Genomic DNA, 13,065 nt, shown 5'->3' with positions numbered 1-13,065 from the left:
ATTCTTGGCGCTAATGATCTGCCCTACGGGGATAAAAATAAAAACTGTAGAGAAGTATATATATTTATATATATATATATATATATATATATATATATAAAAATATCAGTAAATATATTTTAATATTCGAAAATTTGAAAAAAAAAAAACAAAAAACAAACAAAAGAAATTCAATTTTATTTTAATAAATAGTTTTGAACTCATCTGGCCTTTCAACCGTTAAATCTGAAAGTCTTAATATCGAGTGCTTTTCAAACAGTTGATTTACTAATATATATATATATATATATATATATATATATACATACATACACTTCACTTTAATATTTATTTCAATAAAATCCCCCCAATTATCTCCCTTTCATGCATTCTGTTTCACTTGTTACTTCTCTTTTCACGACAGCAGTGAATTAGCAGCAACAATAAATACACTTTAATATTTATTTCACCAGGAACAGACATTCATTTATACATATTGTACAAAATGAAAGCTCAGTTTATTTACTGTACAAGTATTTACTTATATTAATAATTTATTTATTGCGGACTATTATTTTCATCTTTATTAGTTGTTGTTTCATGGTGTTTCGGACAACTATTCCTCTGGCCTTCGTCAGGTGGTAACCGTGACGGATAGGAACTTCGAATCTCCTAACTGCATTCTCAGCAATCACTGCCATCCGTAGTTGTTGTCGTCTCACCACGTTTTGGCCAAGTAAGCCTCTGGACGGCTTTGGGTAGGATTGAAACCGCTATCTTCAGACAATGCTCATCTGGAACTGTAGAGATTCAACGTCTCTATCAACTGCACCACGGGCCCCGAAGAGGCGATCAAGGTTGGATTTTTTTTTATCTTATAAATCCACGTTTATTTATTATCTGATCTTCCATGGTCGGGTCCGTACCAAACGGTATATATATTGGCGCAGTTGATAGAGACGTTGAATGGCAGTGAGTGCTGAGAATGCAGTTAGGAGATTCAAAGTTACTATCCGTAACGGTTACCACCTGACGAAGGCCAGAGGAATAGTTGGCCGAAACGTTGTGAAACAACTAATAAAGATGAGAATAATAGTCCGCAATAAATAAATTAATATAAATAATACTCATCTCAATAATGAATTCCAATTGAAATAATACATAATAATATATATATTTAATTTTTTATGTATATTCTTAGCACTAATGAGCTGCCCTACTGGTATAAAAATAAAAACTACAGAGAAGTATATATAAAAATATCAGTACAGGCTGAAACAATTGTATGTTTATATGGTAAATAAACTGAACCTTTTTTGGACGAGTATAAAAATGAGTACATTCACAGTGAAGCAGTATAATATAAAAAAGGTTTTTATAGCTCTAGTATTGCACTATTGAGCTATTTTACATGAACTGTGTTTGTGATAATATTTATATTTGAATACAAAATTGAAAAGTTTTATTCAAGTATATATATGTATACATAAATGAAAGTTCTTTTGAAGTATCAGGAGTATTCGATTTCTTGATTTCTGAAAAAACAAAACAAAAAAAAACAAGGATTATCACAAGTTGCAGGAAATTATGTGACAAAAATATAATATGTAATTTTCTTTGTTCAAATTTTTTTATTTAATTTTTACTTTTTTTATTTATATTTTATTAAAAATTTTTTTTTTAATACTGACAAACACTAGTGTTTTATCTTTTCGGGAATCATCAGTATAGGGAGTCACGATTACTGTCGGTCGAGGGATTCAAACCCAGCCACAAAGCCATCTCTGACTTCATTGGTAAGAAACATACCCCTCAGCCAGTGTGAACCACATCAAAAATGTAGTTGAAATTCACATTTATGAAGCGTAAATATCATTCAAGTAGGTCTAGAGTGATCAAACGATTCTAACATCTCTTTTCCAAACTATATTTGTATTAAAACACTTCAGACTTCTTTACTTCAACACAGTATAACAAAAATACTTGGAAACATTATATAACAATCGGAAAACACCGAAACAATTATGCTGATCCATATATACAAAAGGCAAAATGTGTGTGTGCATTTTTTTGTATGTCTGGCAAAGGGTTTTTTTTTGGGGGGGGGCATTGATTCTTAAAACTTTTTATATGCTACCTAGACTATAATATCTTCGATTTACGAAACGAGGTCATCTCTATCTTTTATTTGAACGACTTTTACGTGGTAAAAAATTCGCGCTGTGATTTCATTTCTCTATGGCGTGATGTTTGACCCAGAAAAGTATACGTTGACGTTCGTTTAACCACCTGCTTTTTTAACCGTTTAATTTCAAATATTCTCACTTCTCACCCCTCATAGTGTCATGGTAAGTTATCAGGCTTTCTTTTCCGATTTCACCTCAAGGCGACGGGTTTGAGCCTACGAAAATTTTTTTTTTTTTCTTTTGCACCTCCAAACACCCAGACAACGTCAGGCACCCCCACTGGTCTATAATATAAATCTCACCTGTCTGTTTAAATGTATGTATGCTTGCATGTCTGCCTAAAACTTTCAACAGAAACAACGTATTTTCACAAGATCGGTATTGTTTTGAAGCACGACCCTTCGGACGACAAATATTGAAAAATTGGCTAAAAACATTAATTCCTTCACTCTCAACTGGGCACTTTTCTACAGGGAGGGGTACCTTTTTTGCTGATATTTTTGAAAGTCATCCCTTCTTTTCGATTAACCAGTGTTTATTCGTCACTTCTGATTTGGCGATGGACGCAACAGCAAAGACGTCACTTTTTTTTTTTCATGTTCTTTTCCTCTTTCATGGTACGGGTTCGAGCCTGCCTGCCTACTACCACTTTTTTTTTTTTTTGCTCAACACACACCTCCAAAAACCCAAGCAATGCCAGGCATCCAGGCTAGTTATTTTATAAACAACTAGTTGGGAGGCACCTGGGGGGATGGGGGGGGGTAGCTTTGCCGGAGCGTGAAATAAGCTTAAATATGATATTTTACTTTATCCAGATTTCATATATATTATTATATAGTCGTGATTTCAAAAGTAAAAAAAAAACATATTTAGGTGCCATCAGCTAGAATTGAAACCGAAACTCTAGCATTCAAGGTTGGTAACATTACTATTGTACCAATGTTACATGCATAAAAAGTGATTAAAAATTAAAAATAAACTAAGATGAACGTACTAAATGTTTAAAAAAAATTTTTTTTTCAATTTTGACCCATTTTTGACCCCCCCCCCTTAAAAACAATTTTAAACTGGCTAAAGACCCATAAAAGAACGATTCGTAAAAAATCCAATCATTTGAGGCCCCAAGCGCTGCTCTGCAACTTTTAGTTTCGGAGGAGATAGAGTTTGAAAATATGGAGTTAGAGAGACAGACAGACATATAGCTGTTTATATATTAGATTTCTAACAAATAAATATTCGAACCAATGTAATGTAATGTAGTTTTCATTTGTAATTTTATCCACTTATTTTCTTCTATCTATACTCCTATAAATTTCTTTTTGTTCTGTGTATTGATATTCATATTAGAAACCCTTTTTTCTATTTAGTTATTTATTTGCTTCCCCACTGAGCAAATTAGGCACAAGGCCGTTTTTTAATGTGGAGAGTGAGGGGAGAGGGACCAGTTCCCCCGAGAGGGAACTGGATAGTGACAATTGGTGTGAAGGGTTTCCCCTACATTGACCAAAACTGATTGCTCAAAAGCAATGGTCTGATATGTGGAGTTGCCCCCACATATTACTTTAATTGCAGTATCTGCCAGAACAGATACTACACTTTGATAACAGAAAAAAGATCTTGGCCCGAAGGTCAAGAAGACAAAAGGCAAACCTTTTTCTGTTTATTTAAAAAGGAAATACAGTTTTGTTATATATGGTTTGTAGAAGTTCATTCACTAGCAAAAGATCTTACTAATTTGCATATTCTTTTCAACTTTCATTTTAATTAATTTCCTATTAGTTTTTTCGGTTTTCTTATGCGATGATCATCTTTAGTTAACTATTACGTGTAATTATATTCATGCAGATATTCTACATGATTTATACTTGCGTAATATTTGCGTTAAAAGTTTACAGTAAACAAATTTTGCCTATCATCTAAGAGCTATCCGAGGAAATTTGTCTTTCGGTACATCTTTTTTTCACTTTCACTGTTCATCCCTATTCTAATAATAAATAGAAAATGGAGGGAACATACCTGCACTCGGGACACGTGTAGAAAACTGTCTGCCCTTCATCAGCTGATCGGGTTTGCTGGGTAGCAAAGATCATCTCTTCATGGCCACAGTTTGAACATTTACGATCAACCTGGAAAAAAAAAATAAAGAAATACGACTTTGAGAAACAAAATAGAATGATTGCTTGTGCATTTTACCTCTTCCCTTTTCTTTAACTGAATGTATATATACAGGGTGTCCACAAAGTCTGGCTACATTATGTAGCCAGACTTTGTGGGCGCCGTGTAGATTATGTAGCCAGACTTTGTGGGCACCGTGTAGATTATGTAGCCAGACTTTGTGGGCACCGTGTAGATTATGTAGCCAGACTTTGTGGGCACCGTGTACATTATGTAGCCAGACTTTGTGGACACCCTGTAGATTATTTAGCCAGACTTTGTGGGCACCGTGTACATTATGTAGCCAGACTTTGTGGGCACCCTGTAGATTATGTAGCCAGACTTTGTGAGCACCGTGTACATTATGTAGCCAGACTTTGTGGACACCCTGTAGATTATGTAGCCAGACTTTGTGGGCACCGTGTACATTATGTAGCCAGACTTTGTGGACACCCTGTAGATTATGTAGCCAGACTTTGTGGACACCCTGTAGATTATGTAGCCAGACTTTGTGGGCACCGTGTACATTATGCAGCCAGACTTTGTGGGCACCGTGTAGATTATGCAGTCAGACTTTGTGGGCACCGTGTAGATTATGCAGCCAGACTTTGTGGACACCCTGTATATATGAAATAAAATGGAGGTGGAAGGACCTGGATACTCAACGTTTCGCCCGATTTATGCGGGCTTCTTCAAGAGATTTCATATCGTTGGATTTAATCCAGCCCAACAATCATATATATATATATATATATATATATATATTTATATATATATTTATATATATATATAAGCGGGGAGGGGGGGGGGGCGTTGCCGGATCATAAAAAAAAAAAAACAGGACTTGGGTGCCATCAGCTAAAATCAAAAGCAACATTCTTTAAGCAAAAAAGAAAAAAAAAAAATCACGCGTGAACTCACATAACTTAGTAAGCGAACGCTTTTATCAATAGACCCCCAAAAATAAGCAAAACAAAAGAGACAAATTTTTGTCAATACTTATTGACATCCGACAAATGTGACATCTGTAAAATGTAGAATGTAAACCAGAAAGAGGAAGAAAGAAAAAACAGAAAAAGAGAAATAAAAATAAAATGAGAGAGAGAGAGAGAGGAAGAAAGAAAGGGAAATAAAATCCTTGCCCCTTACTCTTACCCCCAATTTCCCAATTGCTCTCTCTCCTGAATTTTCCAACTTTCTCCTTCTGAACTGCCCTATCTGCCCCCTACCCATTCTACCTATAATACCCATTCCATCATGAATGACCAAGTTAACATTTCCCGAGAGAGGCAAGAAAAAAAGAAAGGTAAAGTGAGAGAGAAAGAGAAATCAAATCCGGCCTTAAAAAAATAAGGAGGTAAGGTCCTAGCAGATTTCAACCAAAAAATGGAAACACTCTAGTGTTGGGATGATTAATCAAAATCGAAAAAAATCAGGACTTTTGGGGGTATCGGAATCAGAATGCATATTTTCCGATGCCAAAAACGATTCTTTTAATTATCTTTTTTATTTGATTTTGTGTAAGACAAAACTTTCCATCCAGCCAGCCAGCCAGCCAGCCAGCACGGCCACAGCCAAGATTGAACTTACTACATGAATTTGTAGTGCAATTGAAATCTTGTTGGTAGCTGAATACTTGATGCTTCGCCAAGGATATTTTTTATCGTGACGCCATCACTAGATGAGTTGCCTACTACGGCTTAAGAAGTTCCCATCTAGCCTCAAGAGAAGGATAGACCGCGCTAGTTTCTCAACCTGGTATTTTACTTTGCAGTACATAAAGCACCTCGCCTTCCCAAATGGTCACCCATCTGGTACTGGCCAGGCTCAACGTTGCTTAACCTCGGTGATCTGGCGAGAACCGATGTGTCAACGTGATTGTGCCATAAAATTTCTGTAGCAAGTAACAATAATGAAATAATAAATATTTGTGATTTAAAATGACCAGTAAAACTAAAATCTATAGATGACCCCCCACCCCCACCCCCCACCCACACAAATTTGTTTTTTACGCTTGAGAAAATTTATGCACATTTAATATGTGCCTTTTACGGTGATTGAGAAAAAAAATAACTTTGTAATAAAATATTTAAGAGATTTTTTTTTTAAATATCGGAATCAGAATTCTATCATGGATTTAATATGGAATCGGTAATTGTATCGGAATAAGAACAAAAAATGCTGAAATCATTCCATCACTAAAAGACTCACATTTATCAAATAAGAAATGAAAATCAATTTTTCTGGGGGGGGAAAAAAAAAAAAAAAAAAAAAAAAAAAAATAGAATTCTGCTTAACAACAAAGAACTCACACGGCCTATATATATGTGTATGTGTGTGTGCGTTTTTGTTTTTGTTTTTTTTGTTTTTTTTACTTACCTTTGGACCAGACATATCCTTGGCTTGTGCAGATTTTGTGGTGGGCACTGTGTCTTCCTCATGAAATATGTGCCATGAATGACTTTCTATTCCATCAAATGCTAAAAGAACACAAAAAAAATGTAAGAAATTTTTAAAGATATTATCGTAGAAGAAGGCCGCTGAAAAAATGGTGGGATCTTTCTATGGATTCGGTAGATATCTCACTGCTGATGCAATTCTCTATCTATAATCTATATAAGAGCCAGGTACGTTCAAGGATGGAATACTGTTGCCACATCTGGGCAGGAGCTGCTAGAAAGGACTTGTCCTGCCTTGATAGAGTTCAAAATAGACTTCGTAGCCTCATAGGAGATGTCTTTTTCTTTTCCTTGCAACTTTTTATTTTGTTTTGTTCATTTGTCATTTTGCTTTGTACATCTAAAAACATTTAATTACAACCAGAATGTGGCAAACGGTACCAAGGCTTAACAAAACACAAACGCTGAAACATAAAAAGTTATAATTAGGGCAACCCAAAAATTGCATTTATTAATCAAGTTGAATAATTAAACAAAGAAATTATATAAATAAATTTCATAAAGTTTTCTTTCCTTGGTGATTGGAGCACAGGGAGCTGCAGGTGCTAGTATCATTGCAAACAAAAAGTAAGTCCAGGGAACTTCTGCCATTACTGATCAAGGGAAGTGTTTATCAGGCGTGTGTATATATCTTGTTTGTTTTCAGTACGATTCACACTGAAGAGGGATGGGCACCGCCAGGCTATTCTTGCCAAAGACATGCTGCATGAAATAATTCAGCATCCCCCCCCCGACCCCGGAGGGTTAAGGGGCACGTCCTTGTCCACACTAGAAGTCCAGCTAACGTCAAGAAAATAAATTTTTTTTTTTTTTTTTACATGAAGATCACCACTTATCAAGGCCCGGAAGCCACTCGAGGTATAAGGGTTAAATTAACACATAATCATGCTTTTCATTTTACACATAGACAAAACCAAGCTTCTCTCTTCATATCATCAACATTCTGATCCACATCTGGCATCAATTGAAATGAATGGCTCTCGTCTTCAGGAGGCCTCAAGTTTTGACAAGCTTCTTGGCTTGACCATTACTCCTGATCTTAAATGGAACACGTACATCAAATCTGTTGCCAAGGCCGCTGGAAAAATGGTGGGATCTTTCTATCGATCCGGTAGATATCTCACTGCTGATGCTATTCTCTATCTATATAAGAGCCAGGTACGTCCAAGGATGGAATACTGTTGCCACATCTGGGCAGGAGCTGCTAGAAAGGACTTGTCCTGCCTTGATAGAGTTAAAAATAGACTTCGTAGCCTCGTAGGAGATGTCCTTTTCTCTTCCTTGCAACCTCTATCTCACAGAAGAGATGTTGCGAGTTTGTCTCTAATGTATCGTTATTTTCATGGAAAGTGTTCGACTGAGTTTCAGTCTATGGTCCCCCGTCGCCAAACTTTCACAAGAAACACTCGTCTAGCTGAAAACTATCAATAATTCCCCCCACTCTTTATCTGTGCCTAAACCTAAACGTAGATTCCATGAACAAAGCTTCTTTCTTAGAACTGCACGCCTGTGGAATTGTCTTCCGTTTTCCTGCTTTCCGGCTGACTACAATATGGTTGTCTTCAAGTCTAACGTAAATAAGTTCTTGATGAGCCGTTCCATATAAGTTATCAAATTTACCGAATTTTCATTACTAATGATTACTATATTTTCCAATTTCTACTGTACACTCTTTAACCCTTATCCTTGAGTGGCCTCTTGGCCTTGATAATGTGGTGATGCCTGCGTAAAAAAAAAAAAAAAGCTAAAATAGCAGGGAGGTGACTGTTATTAGATATTCAGGAGTTATTCCCCTTCGACTGCTCATACTAGTCTACTCACACTACTCCTCTTATAGCAATCTTCCACAATGTAAGATACATTAGGCACTACTATCCATACATTAACTTAACTTTCAACGTCATTAGAGGACGCCCGTATCTCTCAACTGAGGCATGGAAGCACAAAATAGAAACAATACCCTCGCTTTTCTTCAAAATTGCTTACTTTATATATTTGGGAAAAATATTAAGATATTTTGTGTTAACATATTTGTTTTAAAATATGTTTATTAACAGAAACAATGAATGTGTCGCGAAATATGGTTTTTAATATGTAAACTTTTTTCATCAATTTTAATAAAATATTTAAAAAAAAAAAAAAAAATTAAATGACTATACAGAATTTTTTTTTTTTTTACCCCACAATTCTCTCATGCCATAATTTAATACTTTGTTGAATTTTTTTTAAACATATTGTAGTGAGTTTGAGGTAGTAGTGCTTAGTTCCTGTTTAAAAGTAGATGGGATGAACCCTAACCCCTCCCTGCACTCCATAAATTTAGTAAAATCAATTTTATTTACTAGAAACTAGTCCTGGGACGATTAATTGGAATCGGAATTGGAAATCAGAAAAATTATTTTGACGATTCAGAACCAGTATCATAAGAATTTGTGCCAAAACGATTCTTTTGATTATTTTTTTGGTCCCCCGACAAAAGGAGTGTGTACCTATAAATTCACCCTTCTCCATTCGTCCATTCGTCAGTCCGCAATTTTCTCAATAACTACGCCTTGGAATTTTTGTGAAATTTTGCACAAACATTAAACATGATATGAGTAAAAAAAGTAACAGAACGGATTTTTCGGGAAAACTCCAGTCCTTCCCCTAGGGGTGCATTTCGGGTTAAAATGGACACTTTTGTGCTTATTAATAAAAAAATTGATGCCTTGGATTTTTAAAAAGTTTCTGAAAAGTTATAACTAACTGATTTCTATATAATTTTATTTGTCTATACTTTGCAATAACTCTTGGGTGTTCCCTAGAATAGCTAGACTTTGGAATTCCTTTCCTGATACCTGCTTCCCAAACTGTACTGATATGCAGAAGTTCAAATGCAACTTAAACCAACATTTTAATCTTTCTTAGGCATGGTGCCAATTAGTAGCCTCTTACGTCCAAGTGGTAATATGCCATGTTTGGGGTAGAAGGTGAATAAAAAAAACTTACCTGTAGCATTTATTTTAAACTGACAACGTTTACAAGCTACTTCATAACCCAAACCAGGGAGGGGTAGCACGGTGCCACAATTTGGGCAAAAATCTGGTTCACACTTGAAAAATTTTTCAGACATTGTCTTGCAATTATTGATAATCTGAAAAGAGAAAATTTTGTGTTAGACATGGGTATTATTACAGAAATTCTAATTGTTATTGGTCATACTGGAATAAACCATATAAATGTTTTAAAAAAAAAAAAAAAAAAAAAAAAAAAAAGAAGAAAGAAAGGTACTTATCCAAAACCTAACCAAAGTTTGTGTCTGTATTTTCCCTGCATGGTTACGTAAGCAACCAAAAAAAAAAAACTGACGCAAAGACTACCGGAGACGATAAAATTAAAACACTGACCACAAAACTGCAAGAAACTAAATAATTGTACAAAATACTGTTAGAAACTCACTACTCAATATATGTTACCGTGATATAGGCCGACATATATTCGGTGGGTTTCTAACAGTATTTTGTATAATTTGTTTGTTTTAACTCATTTTCCAAAACTGTGTTCTACAGCAAGCATACCGCCATTTTTCTTTTCAAACTATATCGATAAACACTGTATGATCTTCGAACCGATTACACATAATTTTCCCAGATAGGTAGAAGAGTAATTTATTTTGCCTTTGATAACATTTATTTGTTACATATTTGATTTTTTGACAACTTTTTCGAATCTATATGTATAGTAACACGAACCCCAAAAAGGTATAAACAATAACAAATAAATGTTACCAAAGGCAAGATAAGTTATTCTTCCACCTAATTGAACAAGTTTTTATTTGTGCAGAGAAAGTACCGTACTGTTTTTTAGATAGTATTTTTCAAGTTAAAGTTAAGTTATATGGTATCTTTCGGGTGCTAGTGCACTTACTGATCACTGGAACTCTCTGCCGCTTGCCTGTTTCCCACCTGACTACAACTTGGACGTCTTCAAGTCCAACATAAACAAACTCCTGACAAACCGCCCCCTTAAGTAACACACTCTATCAAAAAACCCATTACTACAATACTATCTCATTGATTACTGTACACGCAATAACCCTTATCCATGAGTGGCCTTCGGGCCTTGATAAGTGGTGTCCCCCATGTAAAAAAAGAAAAAAAAAAAAAATTGTATTTCCAAGTTTAATATGTTTTTTTACTCAATTGTAAGGTTAAAGTATAGAATAGGTGAAAAACACCTCCCCATGTTAAGAATGGCTTTTTAAATAATAACATTATTTCAGCACGGATCAATAAGTGAACTAGTACCATCTTTTGTTTATTAAATTGTTAGATGAAAGTACAAAATAGTTACAAAACACCTTCTCTTCCCCTTAAGAATCGGTTTCTAGATAATGTCATTATTTCAGCACAGTACATTCTCTGCATAAATACTTTTATTTTAAAGTATTTATTTTCTTTCGTAAACATGTACTGTTAAGACTTAAGTTAGAACAGGCAAAAAAAAAAAAAAAAAAAAAAAATGGCTGACATGAGATGGTCATCTGGAGAGGGGGTCCCGATAATCGCTCCAAAATCTAAAATTTAACAATTGATGCTTCCATTCAGTCTTGAAAGACAAAGGACCCCCCCCCCTGTAGGGGCAGCTGTGCGTGTAATTGCGAGGCAACGGTTGCCCAATAATCACCATCCACACCTCTCCTGAATCGGTTTGAGTCCAGTGGCAAGGAGAAGTGCAGGATGACTGGAAACAATGCCGAGATAAGCGGAGAGCATATACAACACCTGGAAGTTCCAAATAGTCACCAATTTAGTACTGACTGGGTTCAACGTTGCTTAACTTCGATAATCTAACGGGAACCGGTATGTCAACGTGATTATGCCGTATTAAACAATGCTCTGAAAGAAAAGTATTTTTGAGAGGGTTGTATTACTGTACACATAGATTCGAAAAAGTTGTCACAAAACAAATATATGACAAATAAATGTTATCAAAGGCAAGATAAGTTACTTTTTCTACCCAACTGGATATGTTTTTAGTGTTTTTATTCAATGTCACATGTTTATTCAGCTCGAAAAACATATGGTTTACCGATGTATTGGAAAATTTAAAATGGCGCCCGACTCTCTCTTTGACACGGTAAGTTTGAGAAAAGGAGTTAAAAATAAAAAATATGCAAAACACTGTTAAAATCCCACCGAATATATGTCAGCCTATGTCACAGTAACATATTGAGCGAGTTTCTAATCGTATTTTGTCTAATTTTTTATTTATACCTCTTTTCCCCAAACTTACCGTGTCAAAGAGAGAGTCGGGCGCGGGCGCCATTTTAAATGTTCCATTGTATGTTTTTCGAGCTGAATAAACATGTTACATTGAATAAAAACACGAAAAATATATCCAGTTAGGTAGAAAAGTAACTTATCTTGCCTTTGATAACATTTATTTGTTATATATTTGTTTTTTGACAACTTTTTCGAATCTATGTGTACAGTAATACAAACCTGTTTTTTTTTTTTTTTAACGACCTGATCCAGCGCCAGCGTAGTATCAACACCTACAACCTCCCCATGTTAAGATGGCTTTCAGTATAAACACCCCAAACCTCGAAAGCCGTTCTTAACATGGAGTGTTTATTCCGAACGCCGTTCTTAACATGGGGAGGTGTTGATACTACGTTGGGGTCGGTCGTAAAAAAAAAAAAAAAACTTTTCTCGCCTTATTATCTGTACTGGATAATGCCCTTCCCCTTGATTTGCTTTTGCAAACTGCCCCCTCTTGTGTTATTAACTGTGGCGAAATAATCAAATGCGTCAGAAATCACACTCGTCCGTTTAAACACGTGTGTTAGTTTTTCAATTTGCATTTCGCTGTAAGCAATTCAATTAAAAATCGGAAACAAAGTTTTTTGTTTTTTTACTTACTTATTTCTTCTTAATGGTAGAAAGAGATTTTATTCTCTCAGTAATTTTCAAATTTTAAAAGATTTTCATTTGTGAAACTAAACTTAAAACGAAAATATAAATTAAAAAAAAGGAGGACAAATTTTTATTGACACCGGATTTTGTTTGCAGCGACATCTATACACAAACAGAACAAAAAATTCCATAAAGGGAGATAACTCGTTTTTTTTTTTTTTTTTTTTTTAAAGTTCCCCCTAACCTGACTATATTTTGCATACTAATTTTTCATTTTTTTTGTAAAATAAAAAGATATATATATAATGTTAAAAGTCCACGTATGCTTCTAGGATAGTGATTTAAAGGTTATGAGGGGTTTTTGAAGCATGAAAAACGATGTTACTTTTT

At 34.9% G+C, this 13,065-nt stretch overlaps 1 protein-coding gene across 3 annotated transcripts; it reads right to left on the bottom strand.

Moving 5' to 3' along the window:
• Window positions 1–1,337: 1,337 nt before the first annotated feature.
• Window positions 1,338–12,835, bottom strand: LOC145268661 (DNA-directed RNA polymerase I subunit RPA12-like). 3 transcript variants are annotated; one of them, XM_080124146.1, is made up of 5 exons: window positions 12,682–12,835; window positions 9,767–9,911; window positions 6,699–6,799; window positions 4,182–4,291; window positions 1,338–1,514 (listed from the first exon to the last, which is right to left on the bottom strand). In XM_080124146.1, exons 2-5 carry the CDS (start codon window positions 9,888–9,890, stop codon window positions 1,490–1,492), a joined length of 360 nt encoding a protein of 119 aa, XP_079980272.1. In that variant the 5' UTR covers window positions 9,891–9,911; window positions 12,682–12,835; the 3' UTR covers window positions 1,338–1,489. The 3 variants fall into 3 exon arrangements, with proteins under 3 accessions (XP_079980272.1, XP_079980273.1, XP_079980274.1); XM_080124147.1 differs by lacking the exon at window positions 12,682–12,835 and adding an exon at window positions 12,476–12,620; XM_080124148.1 differs by lacking the exon at window positions 12,682–12,835 and adding an exon at window positions 11,578–11,733.
• Between the last annotated feature and the right edge of the window lie 230 nt (window positions 12,836–13,065).

Source organism: Euprymna scolopes, chromosome 44 (genome assembly GCF_053919585.1).
Source record: "Euprymna scolopes isolate OS-2025 chromosome 44, ASM5391958v1, whole genome shotgun sequence".
NCBI lineage: Eukaryota > Metazoa > Mollusca > Cephalopoda > Sepiida > Sepiolidae > Euprymna > Euprymna scolopes.
This window is presented reverse-complemented; position numbering and strand designations above follow the sequence as displayed.